The sequence below is a fragment of the Brienomyrus brachyistius genome, unplaced genomic scaffold, assembly GCF_023856365.1.
Source record: "Brienomyrus brachyistius isolate T26 unplaced genomic scaffold, BBRACH_0.4 scaffold37, whole genome shotgun sequence".
In the NCBI taxonomy this organism is placed as follows: Eukaryota; Metazoa; Chordata; class Actinopteri; order Osteoglossiformes; family Mormyridae; genus Brienomyrus; species Brienomyrus brachyistius.
The window spans coordinates 1,449,071-1,474,801 of record NW_026042312.1 but is presented as its reverse complement, the minus strand read 5'-3'; the positions used below and the strand labels follow the sequence as shown (position 1 = coordinate 1,474,801).

The following is a 25,731-nucleotide window of genomic DNA, read 5'->3' as shown; positions in this document are numbered from 1 at the left end:
AGTGCGTGTGTGTGTTTGTGTCTTTGCGTGTGTGTGTGCGCATGTGTGTGTGTGTGCGCGTGTGGGTATGTTTTTGTTTGTGTGTGTGTGCGTGTGTGTGTTTGTGTGTGTGCGCGTGTGTGTGTTTGTGTGTGTGTGTGCGTATGTGTGTGTTTGTGTGTGTGTGCGCGTGCGTGTGTCTGTGTGTAATATATCCTTCCTCCCATTCTGGTCAAGATCGCGGTGAAAATTTGCATTTTCCTCTCATTTTTCTTCAGGTCAACTCATGTTGCACAAAATAAAATGCTCTTTGAAAGAGAAATTTGAGTGTGTGTATGAAGGGAAAGCTAAGGAAGGACAGCGAATACTTCTCAGTGAGATTTACACAGAACTCTACATAACTGAAGGTGGGACTGGAGGAGTCAATGATGAACATGAAGTGAGACAGATTGAAACAACATCCAAGAAAAGGCGAACAGAAGATACTACAGTCAAGTGCAATGATATATTTAAACCCTTATGTGGGCGTGAGACACCTATCAGAACTGTACTCACTAAAGGGGTGGCAGGTATCGGGAAAACAGTCTCTGTGCAGAAAGTTATTCTCGACTGGGCAGAAGGAAAAGCAAACCAGGATGTTCACTTCATATTTGCTCTTCCTTTCCGGGACCTGAATTTGATTAAGGGTGAATACAGTCTGATTGAACTGCTTCACCGCTTTGTCCCAGAACTGAAATCACTTGAATCCACTGAGTTATTTGGGTACAAAGTCTTGTTCATCTTTGATGGTCTGGATGAGTGTCGCCTTCCTCTAAATTTTCGGAACAATGAGAGTTGGTTTGATGTAACAACGAAAATGTCACTGGATCTACTGTTGACTAACCTCATTATGGGGAATCTGCTCCCATCTGCTCTCCTTTGGATAACCTCCCGGCCAGCAGCAACCAATCAGATACCTCCTGAGTACATCCACCGGGTGACAGAGATACGAGGGTTCAGTGATGCCCAGAAGGAGGAGTATTTCCGGAGGAGATTCAGCGATGAGAGCCTGGCCAGCAGGATAATCACACATGTGAAATCATCAAGGAGCCTCCTCATCATGTGCCACATACCTGTGTTCTGCTGGATTTCAGCCACTGTGCTTAAGAGGCTTTTTACTGAGAATGACAGGGGAGAAATCCCAAGGACTCTGACTGAAATGTACACACACTTCCTGATTCATCAGGCAAGTTTTAAAAAAGACAAGTATATGAAAAACTATGAAAGCAAGCTAAATGAAAACAGCAAGGAATTCCTTTTGAAACTTGGTAAATTGGCTTTTGACAACCTTGAGAAAGGCAATCTCATATTTTATAAGCAAGATCTGACAGAGAATGACATTGATGTCACTGAAGCTTCAGTTTACTCTGGAGTGTGCACAGAAGTCTTTAAAGAGGAGTATGGGTTGTACCAGGAGAAGGTGTACTGCTTTGTGCATCTGAGCATCCAGGAGTATCTCGCTGCTTTATATGTGTTTCTGTCAAACTCATCAGCTGACCTGCTGAAGACTGCAGTGAATCAGGCATTAGAGAGCAAGAATGGACACTTGGACCTCTACCTCCGCTTCCTCCTGGGCCTCTCAACAGACTCCAGTAAGACTCTGTTACAAAGGCTACTGGGGCCGACAGAAACCTGCTCACAAACCATTAAGGAAACATCCCAATACATCCGTCCATCCATTTTCCAAACCATTCATCCGTTAGGCTCTCTGAGAGTCCTGAACCTATTCCGGAAACCATGGGCACGAGGCAGGGAACAACCCAGGACGGGGGGGCACCCCATCACAGCAGCCCAATACATCAAGGAGAAAATACAGGAGAATTTATCTCCAGAAAGGACCATCAACCTCTTCCACTGTCTGAATGAACTTGGTGACAATTCTCTAGTAGAGGAAGTACAAAGATACCTGAATTCAGGAAACATTTCAGCAGATGACCTCTCACCTGCACAGTACTCAGCTCTGGCCTTTGTGATGCTGATGTCAGATGAGGAGCTGGATGTGTTTGATCTGAAGAAATACATTAGATCAGATGAAGAGCACTGCAGGCTGCTGCCTGTGGTCAAGAACTCCAGGACGGCTCTGTAAGTGACGTGGGGATGGGAAATCATGTCTGGTCAGGCAGTTATACATGAATATGGTTTGAAATGTGTAATATATATTATATATTTCTCCTCATGGATCAATAAGTGGGTTTTATTTTGATAATCACAGCTATAGCTGATGTATAGCAGTAGCTAATCCTGACCACAGACTTTATAATGACTGAAGGTAGTGATGTCACTTTTTGTTTGTTACTACGTTTTCCATTCCCATCCAGTCTGCCTTCTGATCACAGGCACAGCATCCTAACCTGCTATAGAAACAGTGAGGGCTCTTTATCCACAGGGTGTATAAGTGGAATGTGAGTGTTATTGTCAGCAGGCGTGTTCATGTGATGGAGCCCAGAGCTGGGAGCTTCCGTATGACTGCTGTCTCTGGCTGCTCACTGGCGCCCTCTGCTGGCCTCAGCTGCAGCTGACTGAGGATGTGACGATACATCTAGTCTGGCAGACATAGATAAACATTGTTTAAAATATAAAATGAATATGTATACATATAATTTATTTCCCCTCTTTTATCAACAAGGTTCCTTTTTAATCTAGTTCATATTAACTGAAGGTAGTGATGTAGTAAAAACAAAAAAGACAAGATTTCCATGACCATCCTTTGTGTAACAAATAACCAAAGATACAGCATCATTCAGAATGGTCCAGTTTTCATTAATAGTGGGAAAACCACTCATATTCATTTCAGTTCTGGATGCTGTAGGAAGCATTTCTGTAAATACTGGGTGTGGTGCGTGACTCTTTGGGTTTGGATTCTGTGTCCATGAGCGGAAGGTTGCTGGTTCAGATCTCATTTTGAGTTGTCCCCCCACCAAACACTGAATGCAATTTCAGTTCAGTTCAGTTTTATTTATATAGTGTGTTTTCACAACATTACATCATCTCAAAGCACTTTACAGCATCCCTGCCCAAAGCCCCCAGTGAGCAAGTCAGAGATGACAGTGGCAAGGAAAAACTCCCTAGAAAGAAGAATCCTTGGGAGGAACCAGATTAAAAGGGGGAGCCCATCCTCCAGGGGGCAGTAGAGGAAGCCCTAACCCTAACCAGACTCAAAGGGGGAGCCCATCCTCCAGGGGGCAGCAGAGGAAGCCCTAACCCTAACCAGACTCAAAGGGGGAGCCCATCCTCCAGGGGGCAGCAGCAGGCCAGAAGGACGTCACAGGTAGTGGAGACGTCACAGACAGCAGGGTAGGCAGGATATTCTTAAAATTCGGGGTCTCCAGGCAGCACAGCCCAGGGGGAGTAGGGAAATTAAATTTGCAGTTAGCCAAAGTAGGGGAGACTAGAGGCAGTGCAAACAGTTAGGTGAGTGCAGTATGTAAGCTCCGGCAGATATGGCTATGGCAGCATAAGTAGGAGGGAGAGGCAGGTGGGAACACAGGCATGGGGAGTCCCTGAATGTCAGCACTCCAATTCCACAAGGGGGTGTGAAGCTAAAGTGACAGACCGACAGTTCAGTTTATCCAAAGCCAATGGCACCGATCCCCACCCAGCTCTACACTTCACACTATAGGTCTGACTGGGAGTGAGCAGTTAGCTAGAGCTACAACTAGAGTCCCTATAAGCTAAACTAAACAGGTGTGTTTTTTATGTAGACTTGAATATTAAAAGTCATCCTGAATCCCGCACATCCACTGGAAGACTATTCCACGGCTGAAGAACTCTATAAGAGAAAATTCTGCAGCCTGCCGTAGCTCTTTCTACCCTGGGTACTAACAGATATCCTGCTCTTTATGATGGAAGAAAGCGAGGAGGGTTGTATAAGGCCAGCAGGTTACTAAGGTATTCTGGTACAAGGCCATTCAGTGTTTTATAAATCAATAGCAGTATTTTGTAGTTAATCCGAGACTTAACTGGAAGCCAGTGAAGGGAGCATAGAACAGGGCTAATATAATCACATTATTTGCCATCCAGCACCAGATATCTAGGTGACGGTCTTCTAACTGAGAGCTGTGATGCATCATCCGTAACAGATATATATAACTGTGTATCATCAGCAAAACAATGAAACCCAACAGCATGATTTCTGATAATGTGACCAATATATACAGTGTACAGTAGCGGCCCAGCACTGATCCCTGTGGGACACCATTGTAGGAATATTTAGCTCAGGTAAATTTTAATATCTCCACCAATATGTTTTGAAATTAATTACATTTGAATTAATTATTTAACTATGTTTATTAACTAATTATTATGCCGAATGGTTGGTTCCTCTAAACTCAATTGCGAATCCCCATGAGTCAGTTAATGTGAGACTTACATGGGATTCACTAGTTACCAGTATCGCTTAGTAACCTGGGTTAGAAGGCTCGTCCAGAGAGCTGCATCACCAGGTAATGTAAACGATCGGTAGCAAAGCTCCCCTCACGGCCGATGAGAGAGTCTCACGATATTTTAGGCTGAGGTTTCAGAGCTTAGTAGCCAGATCGCACAGAGGCAGGGACTATTGTGAGCACTCAATGACGGAGGCTGAAGTTGTGTGAAAGACATGCATTTACTCCTACAACTAACATAAGACAGACATTACACCTAACAAACAAGAAACATGAAATAACGGAATGGACACAAACGATGTAATCATGAAAATGCAATGACCAGATTTAAAATGAGTAACCTAAAAAGGGAAAAACTGTTCTGCAAAGCAAGCACAGTTTGCGGAAACACGACCCTAAAGTCATATAGCAGGTTAACAACAGCTTAGGTTGTTAGAATGAAAGTAAGTTTGTTTACTTGGTTGCAGAGTGGGGGGGGGGTCTTGGCAGTTGGTTGCAGAGACTGAGGAGCTGACGGGTGATGGCACTCAGAGAGGCGCGGTGTTTGCAGCAGTTGTTGCAGTGGAGCCCCTCTGATTCTCTCTCCTGGTGAAGCTTGGGCTTGGTTGCAGTTCTCTGTCCAGCTGGGCCTTCACTGGCAGGCTTCAGGAGGGCTTCTTATGGGCTTCTTTTCTCCTGGGCTGATGTTCTCTGCCTCTCTTTGGGCTGATGGTCTTTTGTTTTCGCCTCCCTTCTGTTTCTCCTCCCCTGGCTTTGTTCTGAGGTGCCAGGTTTTATAGTGTAAAGTTTGTGTATAGGAGAGACCAGGAATTCCACTCCTGGACCAATGGCTGACCATCCATTTGGCGGGCTTTCGGAAGGGGGTCTGTATCAGTCCTTTTGGGATTTATGACCAGACTGATTTCCCTTGTATTGATGATTTTCGTTAAGCAGGTGTAACTTTTGATATATTCATGGTAACCACTGACCAGATTTGGAAACTGGAGTGATTTTCCATCGGTTTGATACCAAACATGCCATACCAGCCTAGCGGTTCACACCGAATACCATCTGTAATGATTAATTAATGATTACTTATATTATGTCATTATGTTATATTACTCACACCAGTCCCTGGTCTAAGTGGTCTAGGTTGCACCTCAATCAGAGGTTACCCTTTATACAGACATTATATGACATATTCTCATGTCAGCAGCACATCTTACCCTTACATAGACATGGTAGAATACAAAGATCAGATAAGGGCTGCTGAGGAACGTGGAAAAGAAAAGGGGGGGGGGAAGGTTAGTCAGTCAAAGAAAAAGAGTCTTTGAAAGTTAGGACACATTACAAACATAACCTGTCTGTATATTGAGACTAGTAGTCATGGGTAAATAAATATACAGATATACAACAGCCAAACTTAAAAGAAACTTTCTTTAGGGTGTTGGGTGAGTGGTATGTAAGGCAGGATGTCTGGGGAGGGGGTTGTGTGCCAAGTCGAGGGACCCCTGTCCTTGAGGTCCACTCTGCTGTCTATAGGTCATTAACTTTGAGCAATCAAAGTTGGAGTGCTGGCCTCCCTTGTTATCTGTGTGTGTTTAAGTGTGTCTGTGTGTGTGGGGTCACTAACCCCCATTTGAGGCCTAGGCCAATGTGTGCCTCTCGTACCAGGGTAGGCCTTGTCTCAGGCCACCTGGAATTTAAGCTCTGTGATATGTGCATGTGTGATCCTACACCAGATTTAAAATGGGTAACCTTAAAAGGGAAATACTGTTCTGCAAAGCAAGCACAGTTTGTGGAAACACGACCCTAAAGTCATAAATCAGGCTAACAGAACTGCTTAGGTTGTTAGAATGAAAGGAAGCTGGTTTACTTGTTAGCAGAGTGGAGGGGGTCTTGGCAGTAGGTTGCAGAGGTGATGAGCTGAGGGAATGGTAGCACCCAAGGAGGCGCGGCATCTGGAGCGGTTGTTGGAGTGGAGCCCCTTGGATTCTCTCTCCTTGTGAAGCTTTAAGGTGAAAGGCTCTGTCTTGGTTGCAGTTCTCTGTTGGGTAGCAGGCCTTCACCAGCAGGCTTCAGGAGGGCTTCTCACGGGCTGCTCTTCTCCCGGGGCTTCTCTTCTCCTCCCTCTGCGGGGCTGATGTTCTCCTCTGCTCCTCTCTCTTCTTCCCCCTGCTCTGTTCTGAGGTGCCATGTTATATGGTCTAAAGTTCATGAATAGGGGTGACCAGGAATTCGACACCTGAAGCAATGGCTGATCATCTAGTTGGCAGGTTTTCAGTCCTTTTGCTATTTATGACTAGACTGGTACCACTTTACCGATGATTTTCATTAAACTGGTGTAACCTTTGAAACATACAGTTTCATGGTAACCACTGACCAGATTTGGAATCAGGAGTGATTTTTCATCAGATTAACACCAAACATGCCATACCAGCCTGGGGGGTCACACCTCATACAATCTGTATTAATTAACAATTTCTGATATTATGCATGTTAATAAATCCCATTCATATACATCAACAGAGGTTGCTACTTTGGATCATGTGTACAGACATTACATGACATATTCACATTTAAATAGCACATCTTACCCTTAGATAGTTGTGGCCGTTAGTTTGTGGTAATACCAATTTAAATTGCACATCTGGGAACAACGTATTTTGGTTGGTGTGGCTTATCCCAATTATCTGCTCTCCAGAATTGATAATATGGACATTAATTCAGTCTTTTAATGCAGATTAGTAGAGGACAAAGAAGTGCTAACAGAACACAAAGATCAGATAAGGGCCACAGAGGAATGTGGAAAATGGGGGGTTCTTAAACAAAGAATTTAATTTTCAAGATTCCTCTGGGACAATCATGAGAGCATGTATGCAGGGGTAGCTAAACACTAAGATTATCTAAGGACACACACAAACATAACCTATCTGGATATCGAGACTAGTAGCCATGAGTAAATCAATATATAGGGAATACAAAGGCCAAACTTGAAACTTTCTTTAGGGTGTTGGGTGAATGCGTGGTATGTAAGGCAGGATGTATGGGGAGGGGGTTGCGTGCCAAGTTGAGGGGCCCCTATCCTTGAGGTCCACTCTCCTGTCCGTAGGTCCCTAAATCTTTGTGCCATAAAAGATGGAATGTTGGCCTCCCTTGTTATCTGTGTGCATCTGTGTGTGTGTGTGACCCATGTGTATGTGTGTGTGTGTGTGTGTGTGTGTGTGTGTGTGTGTGTGTGTGGGGTCACTGACCCCCCTTTTGTGCCCAGGCCAGCGAGTACCTCTCATAGCAGGCTAGGCCTTGCCTCAGGCAGCCTGGAATCTCAGCCCTGTCATATGTGTGTGTGTGATACTACACCATATTTGACTTTAGTGATCTTGGAAGATTCATTGTTCACGTGGACAAGCTGATAATGATCATTTAAATAGGAGCCAAACCAAGAGAGGGCTGTATCCTTAATGCCAACCACAGATTCTAGCCGCTCCAAGAGGATATTATGGTCCACAGTATCGAATGCTGCAGTTAAGTCTAGTAATACCAACACAGATATACAGCCACTGTCAGAAGCCATAAGCAAATCATTCACTACTTTGCCTGAAGCTGTTTCTGTGCTGTGGTTTAGTCTAAGGCCAGACTGATATAATTCATTAGCATTATTTTTCTGTACGAAAGAAGACAGCTGGCGAGCAACAGCTTTTCCAGGATCTTTGAAATGAGCGGAAGATTTGAGGTTGATTTATAATTTCCTAAATCACTAGGTTCAAGATTTGGTTTCTTTAGAACAGGTCTAATAACAGCTAGTTAAAAGGTTTTGGATTATATCCAAGCCTAAGAGACGAGTCTAACACATTTAACAGGGTGGTGCTAATCAGTGGTCGAATCTCCTTCAGGAATTTTGTAGGAATTGGGTTTATGAGGCTAGTAGAGGTTTGCAGGAGGAAACTAAGCTCAGAAGTTCTGATTGTTTTATAAGAAGGAAAGATTCAAAGGTCACATTATCAGTACGCATAGGACTAGCAGGAGGCTGGCAGCTGTATGTAGCTACAGACGTGCACTGGATGGTCTGTCTAATCTTTATTTTACCATTACAAATGTAATAAAGTCATCACTCATAAAAGCTTGTGAGACTTGTGAGTTTAATGTGGAAGAATTCTGTGTTAACCTAGACAGAGATTCAAATAGGGATTTAGGATTATTTTTGTTCTCTTCCATGAGTCTGGAGAGGTACACAGACCTCGCAGTCTGTACTTAGAGAGGCTCCTTCCAGGTAGATCTGAAAACTCCTAGTTTAGTTGAGCCCCATTTGCGCTCTAGCTTGCGTGAAGCCTGTTTAAGTTACGCGTATGATCAGAGCACCAGGGGGCAGGTTTCTTATCTCTATGCTTTATCTTCTTAAGTGGAGCTACAAGATCTAGGTGCTGCGAAGCGATTTCTCCATGTGCACAGTTACCCGTTCAAGTTCATTTTCACACGGGGCTTCAGATGTAAGGCTGAAGGACTGTGGAAGTTGCTTGAGAAACGCTGTTGTAGTTAATGAGGCGATGGAAGGTCTGATACTGTACTTTGGACCTGGAGCTGAAGGGAGGCTATACTGTATATCAAACATTAACAAGTAATGATCTGAAAGCTGAGGATTCTGAGGTATAATAGATATGTGATCCACCAGGACACCATGGCTAAGAATCAAATTCAGGGTGTGGTTACAGGCATGAGTAGGCCAACTACATTCTGACAAACACCTACAGAGTCTAGAATAGCAGAAAACATTGTTGTTAAAGGATCACTGTCATTCTTCATGTGAATATTAATTTTACGGCTTTGTCAATAGTGACCACCAGGATTGTTGAAAAATCTGCAAACTCCAGGGACCAGGCGGTCTATACACAATAACAATGGTGATTGGAGGTTAGGGACCAGGCGTCTATACACAATAAAAATTGTGATTGGAGGTTAGGGACCAGGAGGTCTATGCACAATAACAATGGTGATTGGAGGTTAGGGACCAGGCAGTCTATACAGAATAAGAATGGTGATTGGAGGTTAGGGACCATGCAGTCTATACACAATAATAATGGTGATTAGAGGTTAGGGACCAGGCAGTCTATACACAATAAAAATGGTGATTGGAGGTTAGGGACCAGGAGGTCTATGCACAATAACAATGTTGATTGGAGATTAGGGACCAGGCAGTCACTACACAATAGGAATGGTGATTGGAGGTTAGGGACCATGCAGTCTATACACAATAACAAAGGTGATTAGAGGTTAGGGTCCAAGTAGTCTATACACAATAAGAATGGTGATTGGAGGTTAGGGGCCAGGAGGTCTATACACAATAACAATGGTGATTAGAAGTTAGGGACCAGGCAGTCAGTACACAATAGGAATGGTGATTGGAGGTTAGGGACCATGCAGTCTATACACAACAACAATGGTGATTAGAGGTTAGGGTCCAAGCAGTCTATACACAATAAGAATGGTGATTGGAGGTAACGGGCCAGGTGGTCTATACACAATAACAATGGTGATTGGAGGTTAGGAACCAGGCAGTCTATACACAATAACAATGGTGATTGATGGTTAGGGACCAGGCATTCTATACACAATAACAATGGTGATTGGAGGTTAGGAACCATGCAGTCTATATACAATAACAACTGGCGGAGTGTTAACACGCACCAGTCACAGGGATCACATCTACAACAGTCCCGGAATGCCGCAGGTGGAGTGTTAACACGCACCAGGCACAGGGATCACATCTACAACAGTCCCGGAATGCCGCAGGTGGAGTGTTAACACGCACCAGTCACAGAGATCACATCTACAACGGGCCCAGAATGCCGCTGGCGGAGTGTTAACACGCACCAGGCACAGGGATCACATCTACAACAGTCCCGGAATGCCGCAGGTGGAGTGTTAACACGCACCAGTCACAGAGATCACATCTACAACGGGCCCAGAATGCCGTTGGCGGAGTGGTAACACGCTCCAATCACAGGGATCACATCTACAACGGGCCCAGAATGCCGCTGGTGGAGTGTTAACACGCACCAGGCACAGGGATCACATCTACAACAGTCCCGGAATGCCGCAGGTGGAGTGTTAACACGCACCAGGCACAGGGATCACATCTACAACAGTCCCGGAATGCCGCTGGCGGAGTGTTAACACGCACCAGTCACAGAGATCACATCTACAACGGGCCCAGAATGCCGTTGGCGGAGTGTTAACACGCACCAGGCACAGGGATCACATCTACAACAGTCCCGGAATGCCGCAGGTGGAGTGTTAACACGCACCAGGCATAGGGATCACATCTACAACAGTCCCGGAATGCCGTAGGTGGAGTGTTAACACGCACCAGGCACAGGGATCACATCTACAACAGTCCCAGAATGCCGCAGGTGGAGTGTTAACACGCACCAGGCACAGGGATCACATCTACAACAGTCCCGGAATGCCGCAGGTGGAGTGTTAACACGCACCAGTCACAGGGATCACATCTACAACGGGCCCAGAATGCCGCTGGTGGAGTGTTAACACGCACCAGGCACAGGGATCACATCTACAACAGTCCCGGAATGCCGCAGGTGGAGTGTTAACACGCACCAGGCACAGGGATCACATCTACAACAGTCCCGGAATGCCGCAGGTGGAGTGTTAACACGCACCAGTCACAGGGATCACATCTACAACAGTCCCGGAATGCCGCTGGCGGAGTGTTAACACGCACCGGTCACAGGTATCAATTCTACAACGGGCCCAGAATGCCGCTGACGGAGTGTTAACACACACCAGTCACAGGGATCACATCTACAACGGGCCCAGAATGCCGCTGGCGGAGTGTTAACACGCACCAGTCACAGGGATCACATCTACAACGGCCCCAGAATGCCGCAGGCGGAGTGTTAACACACACCAGTCACAGGGATCACATCTACAACGGGACCAGAATGCCGCTGGCGGAGTGTTAACACGCACCAGTCACAGGGATCACATCTACAACGGCCCCAGAATGCCGCTGACGGAGTGTTAACACACACCAGTCACAGGGATCACATCTACAACGGGCCCAGAATGCCGCTGGCGGAGTGTTAACACGCACCAGTCACAGGGATCACATCTACAACGGGCCCAGAATGCCGCTGGCGGAGTGTTAACACACACCAGTCACAGGGATCACATCTACAACGGGCCCAGAATGCCGCTGGCGGAGTGTTAACACGCACCAGTGACAGGGATCACATCTACAACGGCCCCAGAATGGTGCTGACGGAGTGTTAACACGCACCAGTCACAGAGATCACATCTACAACGGGCCCAGAATGCCGCTGGCAGAGTGTTAACACGCACCAGTCACAGGGATCAAGTCTACAACGGCCCCAGAATGCCGCTGGCGGAGTGTTAACGCGCACCAGTCACAGGGATCACATCTACAACGGGCCCAGAATGCCGCTGGCAGAGTGTTAACACGCACCAGTCACGGGGATCACATCTACAACGGGCCCAGAATGCCGCTGGCGGAGTGTTAACACGCACCAGTCACAGGGATCACATCTACAACGGGCCCAGAATGCCGCTGGCGGAGTGTTAACACACACCAGTCACAGGGATCACATCTACAACGGGCCCAGAATGCCGCTGGCGGAGTGTTAACACGCACCAGTCACGGGGATCACATCTACAACGGGCCCAGAATGCCGCCGGCGGAGTGTTAACACGCACCAGTCACAGGGATCACATCTACAACGGGCACAGAATGCCGCTGGTGGAGTGTTAACACGCACCAGCCACAGGGATCACATCTAAAACGGGCCCAGAATGCCGCTGGTGGAGTGTTAACACGCACCAGTCACAGGGATCACATCTACAACGCCCCCAGAATGCCGCTGGTGGAGTGTTAACACGCACCAGTCACAGGGATCACATCTACAACGGCCCCAGAATGCCGCTGGCAGAGTGTTAACACGCACCAGTCACGGGGATCACATCTACAACGGGCCCAGAATGCCGCTGGCGGAGTGTTAACACGCACCAGTCACAGGGATCACATCTACAACGGCCCAGAATGCCGCTGGCGGAGTGTTAATACGCACCAGGCACAGGGATCACATCTACAACAGCCCCGGAATGCTGCAGGTGGAGTGTTAACACGCACCAGTCACAGAGATCACATCTACAACGGGCCCAGAATGCCGCTGGCGGAGTGTTAACACGCACCAGGCACAGGGATCACATCTACAACGGGCCCAGAATGCCGCTTTCGGAGTGTTAACACGCACCAGTCACAGGGATCACATCTACAACGGGCCCAGAATGCCGCTGGCGGAGTGTTAACACACACCAGTCACAGGGATCACATCTACAACGGGCCCAGAATGCCGCTGGCGGAGTGTTAACACGCACCAGTCACAGGGATCACATCTACAACGGGCCCAGAATGCCGCTGGCGGAGTGTTAACACGCACCAGTCACAGGGATCACATCTACAACGGGCCCAGAATGCCGCTGGCGGAGTGTTAACACGCACCAGTCACAGGGATCACATCTACAACGGGCCCAGAATGCCGCTGGCGGAGTGTTAACACGCACCAGTCACAGGGATCACATCTACAACGGGCCCAGAATGCCGCTGGCGGAGTGTTAACACGCACCAGTCACAGGGATCACATCTACAACGGGCCCAGAATGCCGCTGGCGGAGTGTTAACACGCACCAGTCACAGGGATCACATCTACAACGGGCCCAGAATGCCGCTGGCGGAGTGTTAACACGCACCAGTCACAGGGATCACATCTACAACGGGCCCAGAATGCCGCTGGCGGAGTGTTAACACGCACCAGTCACAGGGATCACATCTACAACGGGCCCAGAATGCCGCTGGCGGAGTGTTAACACACACCAGTCACAGGGATCACATGTACAACGGGTCCAGAACGCCGCTGGCGGAGTGTTAACACACACCAGTCACAGGGATCACATCTACAACGGGCCCAGAATGCCGCTGGCGGAGTGTTAACACACACCAGTCACAGGGATCACATCTACAACAGGCCCAGAATGCCGCTGGCGGAGTGTTAACACACACCAGTCACAGGGATCACATCTACAACGGCCCAGAATGCCGCTTGGCGGAGTGTTAACACGCATCAGTCACAGGGATCACATCTACAACGGGCCCAGAATGCCGCTGGCAGAGTGTTAACACGCACCAGTCACAGGGATCACATCTACAACGGCCCCAGAATGCCGCTGGCGGAGTGTTAACACGCACCAGTGACAGGGATCACATCTACAACGGCCCCAGAATGCCGCTGACGGAGTGTTAACACGCACCAGTCACAGAGATCACATCTACAACGGGCCCAGAATGCCGCTGGCAGAGTGTTAACACGCACCAGTCACAGGGATCAAGTCTACAACGGCCCCAGAATGCCGCTGGCGGAGTGTTAACGCGCACCAGTCACAGGGATCACATCTACAACGGGCCCAGAATGCCGCTGGCAGAGTGTTAACACGCACCAGTCACGGGGATCACATCTACAACGGGCCCAGAATGCCGCTGGCGGAGTGTTAACACGCACCAGTCACAGGGATCACATCTACAACGGGCCCAGAATGCCGCTGGCGGAGTGTTAACACACACCAGTCACAGGGATCACATCTACAACGGGCCCAGAATGCCGCTGGCGGAGTGTTAACACGCACCAGTCACGGGGATCACATCTACAACGGGCCCAGAATGCCGCCGGCGGAGTGTTAACACGCACCAGTCACAGGGATCACATCTACAACGGGCACAGAATGCCGCTGGTGGAGTGTTAACACGCACCAGCCACAGGGATCACATCTAAAACGGGCCCAGAATGCCGCTGGTGGAGTGTTAACACGCACCAGTCACAGGGATCACATCTACAACGCCCCCAGAATGCCGCTGGTGGAGTGTTAACACGCACCAGTCACAGGGATCACATCTACAACGGGCCCAGAATGCCGCTGGCAGAGTGTTAACACGCACCAGTCACAGGGATCACATCTACAACGGCCCCAGAATGCCGCTGGCGGAGTGTTAACACGCACCAGTGACAGGGATCACATCTACAACGGCCCCAGAATGCCGCTGACGGAGTGTTAACACGCACCAGTCACAGAGATCACATCTACAACGGGCCCAGAATGCCGCTGGCAGAGTGTTAACACGCACCAGTCACAGGGATCAAGTCTACAACGGCCCCAGAATGCCGCTGGCGGAGTGTTAACGCGCACCAGTCACAGGGATCACATCTACAACGGGCCCAGAATGCCGCTGGCAGAGTGTTAACACGCACCAGTCACGGGGATCACATCTACAACGGGCCCAGAATGCCGCTGGCGGAGTGTTAACACGCACCAGTCACAGGGATCACATCTACAACGGGCCCAGAATGCCGCTGGCGGAGTGTTAACACACACCAGTCACAGGGATCACATCTACAACGGGCCCAGAATGCCGCTGGCGGAGTGTTAACACGCACCAGTCACGGGGATCACATCTACAACGGGCCCAGAATGCCGCCGGCGGAGTGTTAACACGCACCAGTCACAGGGATCACATCTACAACGGGCACAGAATGCCGCTGGTGGAGTGTTAACACGCACCAGCCACAGGGATCACATCTAAAACGGGCCCAGAATGCCGCTGATGGAGTGTTAACACGCACCAGTCACAGGGATCACATCTACAACGCCCCCAGAATGCCGCTGGTGGAGTGTTAACACGCACCAGTCACAGGGATCACATCTACAACGGCCCCAGAATGCCGCTGGTGGAGTGTTAACACGCACCAGTCACAGGGATCACATCTACAACGGCCCCAGAATACCGCTGGTGGAGTGTTAACACGCACCAGTCACAGGGATCACATCTACAACGCCCCCAGAATGCTGCTGGCGGAGTGTTAACACGCACCAGTCACAGGGATCACATCTACAATGCCCCCAGAATGCCGCTGGTGGAGTGTTAACACGCACCAGTCACGGGGATCACATCTACAACGGGCCCAGAATGCCGCTGGCGGAGTGTTAACACGCACCAGTCACAGGGATCACATCTACAACGGGCCCAGAATGCCGCTGGCGGAGTGTTAACACACACCAGTCACAGGGATCACATCTACAACGGGCCCAGAATGCCGCCGGCGGAGTGTTAACACGCACCAGTCACAGGGATCACATCTACAACGGGCACAGAATGCCGCTGGTGGAGTGTTAACACGCACCAGCCACAGGGATCACATCTAAAACGGGCCCAGAATGCCGCTGGTGGAGTGTTAACACGCACCAGTCACAGGGATCACATCTACAACGCCCCCAGAATGCCGCTGGTGGAGTGTTAACACGCACCAGTCACAGGGATCACATCTACAACGGCCCCAGAATGCCGCTGGTGGAGTGTTAACACGCACCAGTCACAGGGATCACATCTACAACGGCCCCAGAATACCGCTGGTGGAGTGTTAACACGCACCAGTCACAGGGATCACATCTACAACGCCCCCAGAATGCTGCTGGCGGAGTGTTAACACGCACCAGTCACAGGGATCACATCTACAATGCCCCCAGAATGCCGCTGGTGGAGTGTTAACACGCACCAGTCACAGGGATCACATCTACAACGGGCCCAGAATGCCGCTGGCGGAGTGTTAACACGCACCAGTCACAGGGATCACATCTACAACGGCCCCAGAATGCCGCTGGCGGAGTGTTAACACACACCAGTCACAGGGATCACATCTACAACGGGCCCAGAATGCCGCTGGTGGAGTGTTAACACACACCAGTCACAGGGATCACATCTACAACGGGCCCAGAATGCCGCTGACGGAGTGTTAACACACACCAGTCACAGGGATCACATCTACAACGGCCCCAGAATGCCGCTGGCGGAGTGTTAACACGCACCAGGCACAGGGATCACATCTACAACAGCCCCGGAATGCTGCAGGTGGAGTGTTAACACGCACCAGTCACAGGGATCACATCTACAACGGGCCCAGAATGCCGCTGGCGGAGAGTTAACACGCACCAGTCACAGGGATCACATCTACAACGGGCCCAGAATGCCGCTGGCAGAGTGTTAACACGCACCAGTCACGGGGATCACATCTACAACGGGCCCAGAATGCCGCTGGCGGAGTGTTAACACGCACCAGTCACAGGGATCACATCTACAACGGCCCAGAATGCCGCTGGCGGAGTGTTAATACGCACCAGGCACAGGGATCACATCTACAACAGCCCCGGAATGCTGCAGGTGGAGTGTTAACACGCACCAGTCACAGAGATCACATCTACAACGGGCCCAGAATGCCGCTGGCGGAGTGTTAACACGCACCAGGCACAGGGATCACATCTACAACGGGCCCAGAATGCCGCTTTCGGAGTGTTAACACGCACCAGTCACAGGGATCACATCTACAACGGGCCCAGAATGCCGCTGGCGGAGTGTTAACACACACCAGTCACAGGGATCACATCTACAACGGGCCCAGAATGCCGCTGGCGGAGTGTTAACACGCACCAGTCACAGGGATCACATCTACAACGGGCCCAGAATGCCGCTGGCGGAGTGTTAACACGCACCAGTCACAGGGATCACATCTACAACGGGCCCAGAATGCCGCTGACGGAGTGTTAACACGCACCAGTCACAGAGATCACATCTACAACGGGCCCAGAATGCCGCTGGCAGAGTGTTAACACGCACCAGTCACAGGGATCAAGTCTACAACGGCCCCAGAATGCCGCTGGCGGAGTGTTAACGCGCACCAGTCACAGGGATCACATCTACAACGGGCCCAGAATGCCGCTGGCAGAGTGTTAACACGCACCAGTCACGGGGATCACATCTACAACGGGCCCAGAATGCCGCTGGCGGAGTGTTAACACGCACCAGTCACAGGGATCACATCTACAACGGGCCCAGAATGCCGCTGGCGGAGTGTTAACACACACCAGTCACAGGGATCACATCTACAACGGGCCCAGAATGCCGCTGGCGGAGTGTTAACACGCACCAGTCACGGGGATCACATCTACAACGGGCCCAGAATGCCGCCGGCGGAGTGTTAACACGCACCAGTCACAGGGATCACATCTACAACGGGCACAGAATGCCGCTGGTGGAGTGTTAACACGCACCAGCCACAGGGATCACATCTAAAACGGGCCCAGAATGCCGCTGGTGGAGTGTTAACACGCACCAGTCACAGGGATCACATCTACAACGCCCCCAGAATGCCGCTGGTGGAGTGTTAACACGCACCAGTCACAGGGATCACATCTACAACGGCCCCAGAATGCCGCTGGTGGAGTGTTAACACGCACCAGTCACAGGGATCACATCTACAACGGCCCCAGAATACCGCTGGTGGAGTGTTAACACGCACCAGTCTCAGGGATCACATCTACAACGGCCCAGAATGCCGCTTGGCGGAGTGTTAACACGCATCAGTCACAGGGATCACATCTACAACGGCCCCAGAATGCCGCTGACGGAGTGTTAACACACACCAGTCACAGGGATCACATCTACAACGGGCCCAGAATGCCGCTGGCGGAGTGTTAACACGCACCAGTCACAGGGATCACATCTACAACGCCCACAGAATGCCGCTGGTGGAGTGTTAACACACACCAGTCACAGGGATCACATCTACAACGGGCCCAGAATGCCGCTGGCGGAGTGTTAACACACACCAGTCACAGGGATCACATCTACAACGGGCCCAGAATGCCGCTGGCGGAGTGTTAACACACACCAGTCTCAGGGATCACATCTACAACGGCCCAGAATGCCGCTTGGCGGAGTGTTAACACGCATCAGTCACAGGGATCACATCTACAACGGCCCCAGAATGCCGCTGACGGAGTGTTAACACACACCAGTCACAGGGATCACATCTACAACGGGCCCAGAATGCCGCTGGCGGAGTGTTAACACGCACCAGTGACAGGGATCACATCTACAACGGCCCCAGAATGCCGCTGACGGAGTGTTAACACGCACCAGTCACAGAGATCACATCTACAACGGGCCCAGAATGCCGCTGGCAGAGTGTTAACACGCACCAGTCACAGGGATCAAGTCTACAACGGCCCCAGAATGCCGCTGGCGGAGTGTTAACGCGCACCAGTCACAGGGATCACATCTACAACGGGCCCAGAATGCCGCTGGCAGAGTGTTAACACGCACCAGTCACGGGGATCACATCTACAACGGGCCCAGAATGCCGCTGGCGGAGTGTTAACACGCACCAGTCACAGGGATCACATCTACAACGGGCCCAGAATGCCGCTGGCGGAGTGTTAATATGCACCAGGCACAGGGATCACATCTACAACAGCCCCGGAATGCTGCAGGTGGAGTGTTAACACGCACCAGTCACAGAGATCACATCTACAACGGGCCCAGAATGCCGCTTTCGGAGTGTTAACACACACCAGTCACAGGGATCACATCTACAACGGGCCCAGAATGCCGCTGGCGGAGTGTTAACACACACCAGTCACAGGGATCACATCTACAACGGGCCCAGAATGCCGCTGGCGGAGTGTTAACACGCACCAGTCACAGGGATCACATCTACAACGGGCCCAGAATGCCGCTGGCGGAGTGTTAACACGCACCAGTCACAGGGATCACATCTACAACGGGCCCAGAATGCCGCTGGCGGAGTGTTAACACGCACCAGTCACAGGGATCACATCTACAACGGGCCCAGAATGCCGCTGGCGGAGTGTTAACACGCACCAGTCACAGGGATCACATCTACAACGGGCCCAGAATGCCGCTGGCGGAGTGTTAACACGCACCAGTCACAGGGATCACATCTACAACGGGCCCAGAATACCGCTGGCGGAGTGTTAACACACACCAGTCACAGGGATCACATCTACAACGGGCCCAGAATGCCGCTGGCGGAGTGTTAACACACACCAGTCACAGGGATCACATGTACAACGGGTCCAGAACGCCGCTGGCGGAGTGTTAACACACACCAGTCACAGGGATCACATCTACAATGGGCCCAGAATGCCGCTGGCGGAGTGTTAACACACACCAGTCACAGGGATCACATCTACAACGGGCCCAGAATGCCGCTGGCGGAGTGTTAACACACACCAGTCACAGGGATCACATCTACAACGGGCCCAGAATGCCGCTGGCGGAGTGTTAACACACACCAGTCACAGGGATCACATCTACAACGGCCCAGAATGCCGCTTGGCGGAGTGTTAACACGCATCAGTCACAGGGATCACATCTACAACGGCCCCAGAATGCCGCTGACGGAGTGTTAACACACACCAGTCACAGGGATCACATCTACAACGGGCCCAGAATGCCGCTGGCGGAGTGTTAACACGCACCAGTGACAGGGATCACATCTACAACGGCCCCAGAATGCCGCTGACGGAGTGTTAACACACACCAGTCACAGGGATCACATCTACAAGGGGCCCAGAATGCCGCTGACGGAGTGTTAACACACACCAGTCACAGGGATCACATCTACAACGGGCCCAGAATGCCGCAGGCGGAGTGTTAACACACACCAGTCACAGGGATCACATCTACAACGGGCCCAGAATGCCGCTGGCGGAGTGTTAACACACACCAGTCACAGGGATCACATCTACAACGGGCCCAGAATGCCGCTGGCGGAGTGTTAACACACACCAGTCACAGGGATCACATCTACAACGGCCCAGAATGCCGCTTGGCGGAGTGTTAACACGCATCAGTCACAGGGATCACATCTACAACGGCCCCAGAATGCCGCTGACGGAGTGTTAACACACACCAGTCACAGGGATCACATCTACAACGGGCCCAGAATGCCGCTGGCGGAGTGTTAACACGCACCAGTGACAGGGATCACATCTACAACGGCCCCAGAATGCCGCAGGCGGAGTGTTAACACACACCAGTCACAGGGATCACATCTACAACGGGCCCAGAATGCCGCTGACGGAGTGTTAACACACACCAGTCACAGGGATCACATCTACAACGGGCCCAGAATGCCGCTGGCGGAGTGTTAACACGCACCAGTCACAGAGATCACATCTACAACGGGCCCAGAATGCCGCTGGCAGAGTGTTAACACGCACCAGTCACAGGGATCAAGTCTACAACGGCCCCAGAATGCCGCTGGCGGAGTGTTAACGCGCACCAGTCACAGGGATCACATCTACAACGGGCCCAGAATGCCGCTGGCAGAGTGTTAACACGCACCAGTCACGGGGATCACATCTACAACGGGCCCAGAATGCCGCTGGCGGAGTGTTAACACGCACCAGTCACAGGGATCACATCTACAACGGGCCCAGAATGCCGCTGGCGGAGTGTTAATATGCACCAGGCACAGGGATCACATCTACAACAGCCCCGGAATGCTGCAGGTGGAGTGTTAACACGCACCAGTCACAGAGATCACATCTACAACGGGCCCAGAATGCCGCTTTCGGAGTGTTAACACACACCAGTCACAGGGATCACATCTACAACGGGCCCAGAATGCCGCTGGCGGAGTGTTAACACACACCAGTCACAGGGATCACATCTACAACGGGCCCAGAATGCCGCTGGCGGAGTGTTAACACGCACCAGTCACAGGGATCACATCTACAACGGGCCCAGAATGCCGCTGGCGGAGTGTTAACACACACCAGTCACAGGGATCACATCTACAATGGGCCCAGAATGCCGCTGGCGGAGTGTTAACACGCACCAGTCACAGGGATCACATCTACAACGGGCCCAGAATGCCGCTGGCGGAGTGTTAACACACACCAGTCACAGGGATCACATCTACAACGGCCCAGAATGCCGCTTGGCGGAGTGTTAACACGCATCAGTCACAGGGATCACATCTACAACGGCCCCAGAATGCCGCTGACGGAGTGTTAACACACACCAGTCACAGGGATCACATCTACAACGGGCCCAGAATGCCGCTGGCGGAGTGTTAACACGCACCAGTGACAGGGATCACATCTACAACGGCCCCAGAATGCCGCTGGCGGAGTGTTAGCGCGCACCAGTCACAGGGATCACATCTACATCGGGCCCAGAATGCCGCTGGCAGAGTGTTAACACGCACCAGTCACGGGGATCACATCTACAACGGGCCCAGAATGCCGCTGGCGGAGTGTTAACACGCACCAGTCACAGGGATCACATCTACAACGGCCCCAGAATGCCGCTGGCGGAGTGTTAACACACACCAGTCACAGGGATCACATCTACAACGGGCCCAGAATGCCGCTGGTGGAGTGTTAACACACACCAGTCACAGGGATCACATCTACAACGGGCCCAGAATGCCGCTGGCGGAGTGTTAACACGCACCAGTCACAGGGATCACATCTACAACGGGCCCAGAATGCCGCTGACGGAGTGTTAACACACACCAGTCACAGGGATAACATCTACAACGGCCCCAGAATGCCGCTGGCGGAGTGTTAACACACACCAGTCACAGGGATCACATCTACAACGGCCCCAGAATGCCGCTGGCGGAGTGTTAACACGCACCAGGCACAGGGATCACATCTACAACAGCCCCGGAATGCTGCAGGTGGAGTGTTAACACGCACCAGTCACAGGGATCACATCTACAACGGGCCCAGAATGCCGCTGGCGGAGAGTTAACACGCACCAGTCACAGGGATCACATCTACAACGGGCCCAGAATGCCGCTGGCAGAGTGTTAACACGCACCAGTCACAGGGATCAAGTCTACAACGGCCCCAGAATGCCGCTGGCGGAGTGTTAGCGCGCACCAGTCACAGGGATCACATCTACAACGGGCCCAGAATGCCGCTGGCAGAGTGTTAACACGCACCAGTCACGGGGATCACATCTACAACGGGCCCAGAATGCCGCTGGCGGAGTGTTAACACGCACCAGTCACAGGGATCACATCTACAACGGCCCAGAATGCCGCTGGCGGAGTGTTAATACGCACCAGGCACAGGGATCACATCTACAACAGCCCCGGAATGCTGCAGGTGGAGTGTTAACACGCACCAGTCACAGAGATCACATCTACAACGGACCCAGAATGCCGCTGGCGGAGTGTTAACACGCACCAGGCACAGGGATCACATCTACAACGGGCCCAGAATGCCGCTTTCGGAGTGTTAACACGCACCAGTCACAGGGATCACATCTACAACGGGCCCAGAATGCCGCTGGCGGAGTGTTAACACACACCAGTCACAGGGATCACATCTACAACGGGCCCAGAATGCCGCTGGCGGAGTGTTAACACGCACCAGTCACAGGGATCACATCTACAACGGGCCCAGAATGCCGCTGGCGGAGTGTTAACACGCACCAGTCACAGGGATCACATCTGCAACGGGCCCAGAATGCCGCTGGCGGAGTGTTAACACGCACCAGTCACAGGGATCACATCTACAACGGGCCCAGAATGCCGCTGGCGGAGTGTTAACACGCACCAGTCACAGGGATCACATCTACAACGGGCCCAGAATACCGCTGGCGGAGTGTTAACACACACCAGTCACAGGGATCACATCTACAACGGGCCCAGAATGCCGCTGGCGGAGTGTTAACACACACCAGTCACAGGGATCACATGTACAACGGGTCCAGAACGCCGCTGGCGGAGTGTTAACACACACCAGTCACAGGGATCACATCTACAACGGGCCCAGAATGCCGCTGGCGGAGTGTTAACACACACTAGTCACAGGGATCACATCTACAACGGGCCCAGAATGCCGCTGGCGGAGTGTTAACACACACCAGTCACAGGGATCACATCTACAACGGCCCAGAATGCCGCTTGGCGGAGTGTTAACACGCATCAGTCACAGGGATCACATCTACAACGGCCCCAGAATACCGCTGGCGGAGTGTTAACACACACCAGTCACAGGGATCACATCTACAACGGGCCCAGAATGCCGCTGGCGGAGTGTTAACACACACCAGTCACAGGGATCACATGTACAACGGGTCCAGAACGCCGCTGGCGGAGTGTTAACACACACCAGTCACAGGGATCACATCTACAATGGGCCCAGAATGCCGCTGGCGGAGTGTTAACACACACCAGTCACAGGGATCACATCTACAACGGGCCCAGAATGCCGCTGGCGGAGTGTTAACACACACCAGTCACAGGGATCACATCTACAACGGCCCAGAATGCCGCTTGGCGGAGTGTTAACACGCATCAGTCACAGGGATCACATCTACAACGGCCCCAGAATGCCGCTGACGGAGTGTTAACACACACCAGTCACAGGGATCACATCTACAACGGGCCCAGAATGCCGCTGGCGGGGTGTTAACACGCACCAGTGACAGGGATCACATCTACAACGGCCCCAGAATGCCGCTGACGGAGTGTTAACACACACCAGTCACAGGGATCACATCTACAAGGGGCCCAGAATGCCGCTGACGGAGTGTTAACACACACCAGTCACAGGGATCACATCTACAACGGGCCCAGAATGCCGCAGGCGGAGTGTTAACACACACCAGTCACAGGGATCACATCTACAACGGGCCCAGAATGCCGCTGGCGGAGTGTTAACACACACCAGTCACAGAGATCACATCTACAACGGGCCCAGAATGCCGCTGACGGAGTGTTAACACACACCAGTCACAGGGATCACATCTACAACGGGCCCAGAATGCCGCTGGCGGAGTGTTAACACGCACCAGTCACAGGGATCACATCTACAACGGCCCCAGAATGCCGCTGACGGAGTGTTAACACACACCAGTCACAGGGATCACATCTACAACGGGCCCAGAATGCCGCTGGCGGAGTGTTAACACACACCAGTCACAGGGATCACATCTACAACGGGCCCAGAATGCCGCTGGCGGAGTGTTAACACGCACCAGTCACAGGGATCACATCTACAACGGCCCCAGAATGCCGCTGGCTGAGTGTTAACACACACCAGTCACAGGGATCACATCTACAACGGGCCCAGAATGCCGCTGGCGGAGTGTTAACACACACCAGTCACAGGGATCACATCTACAACGGCCCCAGAATGCCGCTGGCGGAGTGTTAACACGCACCAGTCACAGGGATCACATCTACAACGGGCCCAGAATGCCGCTGGCGGAGTGTTAACACGCACCAGTCACAGGGATCACATCTACAACGGGCCCAGAATGCCGCTGGCGGAGTGTTAACACACACCAGTCACAGGGATCACATGTACAACGGGTCCAGAACGCCGCTGGCGGAGTGTTAACACACACCAGTCACAGGGATCACATCTACAATGGGCCCAGAATGCCGCTGGCGGAGTGTTAACACACACCAGTCACAGGGATCACATCTACAACGGGCCCAGAATGCCGCTGGCGGAGTGTTAACACACACCAATCACAGGGATCACATCTACAACGGCCCAGAATGCCGCTTGGCGGAGTGTTAACACGCATCAGTCACAGGGATCACATCTACAACGGCCCCAGAATGCCGCTGACGGAGTGTTAACACACACCAGTCACAGGGATCACATCTACAACGGGCCCAGAATGCCGCTGGCGGAGTGTTAACACGCACCAGTGACAGGGATCACATCTACAACGGCCCCAGAATGCCGCTGGCGGAGTGTTAACACGCACCAGTCACAGGGATCACATCTACAACGGGCCCAGAATGCCGCTGGCGGAGTGTTAACACACACCAGTCACAGGGATCACATCTACAATGGGCCCAGAATGCCGCTGGCGGAGTGTTAACACGCACCAGTCACAGGGATCACATCTACAACGGGCCCAGAATGCCGCTGGCGGAGTGTTAACACACACCAGTCACAGGGATCACATCTACAACGGCCCAGAATGCCGCTTGGCGGAGTGTTAACACGCATCAGTCACAGGGATCACATCTACAACGGCCCCAGAATGCCGCTGACGGAGTGTTAACACGCACCAGTCACAGGGATCACATCTACAACGGGCCCAGAATGCCGCTGACGGAGTGTTAACACACACCAGTCACAGGGATCACATCTACAACGGGCCCAGAATGCCGCTGGCGGAGTGTTAACACGCACCAGTCACAGGGATCACATCTACAACGGCCCCAGAATGCCGCTGACGGAGTGTTAACACGCACCAGTCACAGGGATCACATCTACAACGGGCCCAGAATGCCGCTGGCGGAGTGTTAACACACACCAGTCACAGGGATCACATCTACAACGGGCCCAGAATGCCGCTGGCGGAGTGTTAACACGCACCAGTCACAGGGATCACATCTACAACGTCCCCAGAATGCCGCTGGCGGAG

At 51.6% G+C, this 25,731-nt stretch overlaps 1 protein-coding gene across 10 annotated transcripts in view; it reads left to right on the top strand.

Moving 5' to 3' along the window:
* LOC125722234 (NACHT, LRR and PYD domains-containing protein 12-like) overlaps window positions 1–25,731 on the top strand; it is a 174,930-nt gene that overhangs the window by 11,649 nt on the left and 137,550 nt on the right. For all 10 annotated transcript variants that reach the window (XM_048998398.1, XM_048998400.1, XM_048998396.1 and 7 more), the window contains one exon: window positions 258–2,100. In XM_048998398.1, coding sequence (XP_048854355.1) covers window positions 258–2,100 — 1,843 coding nt within the window. The remainder of the gene's footprint in view (window positions 1–257; window positions 2,101–25,731) is intronic.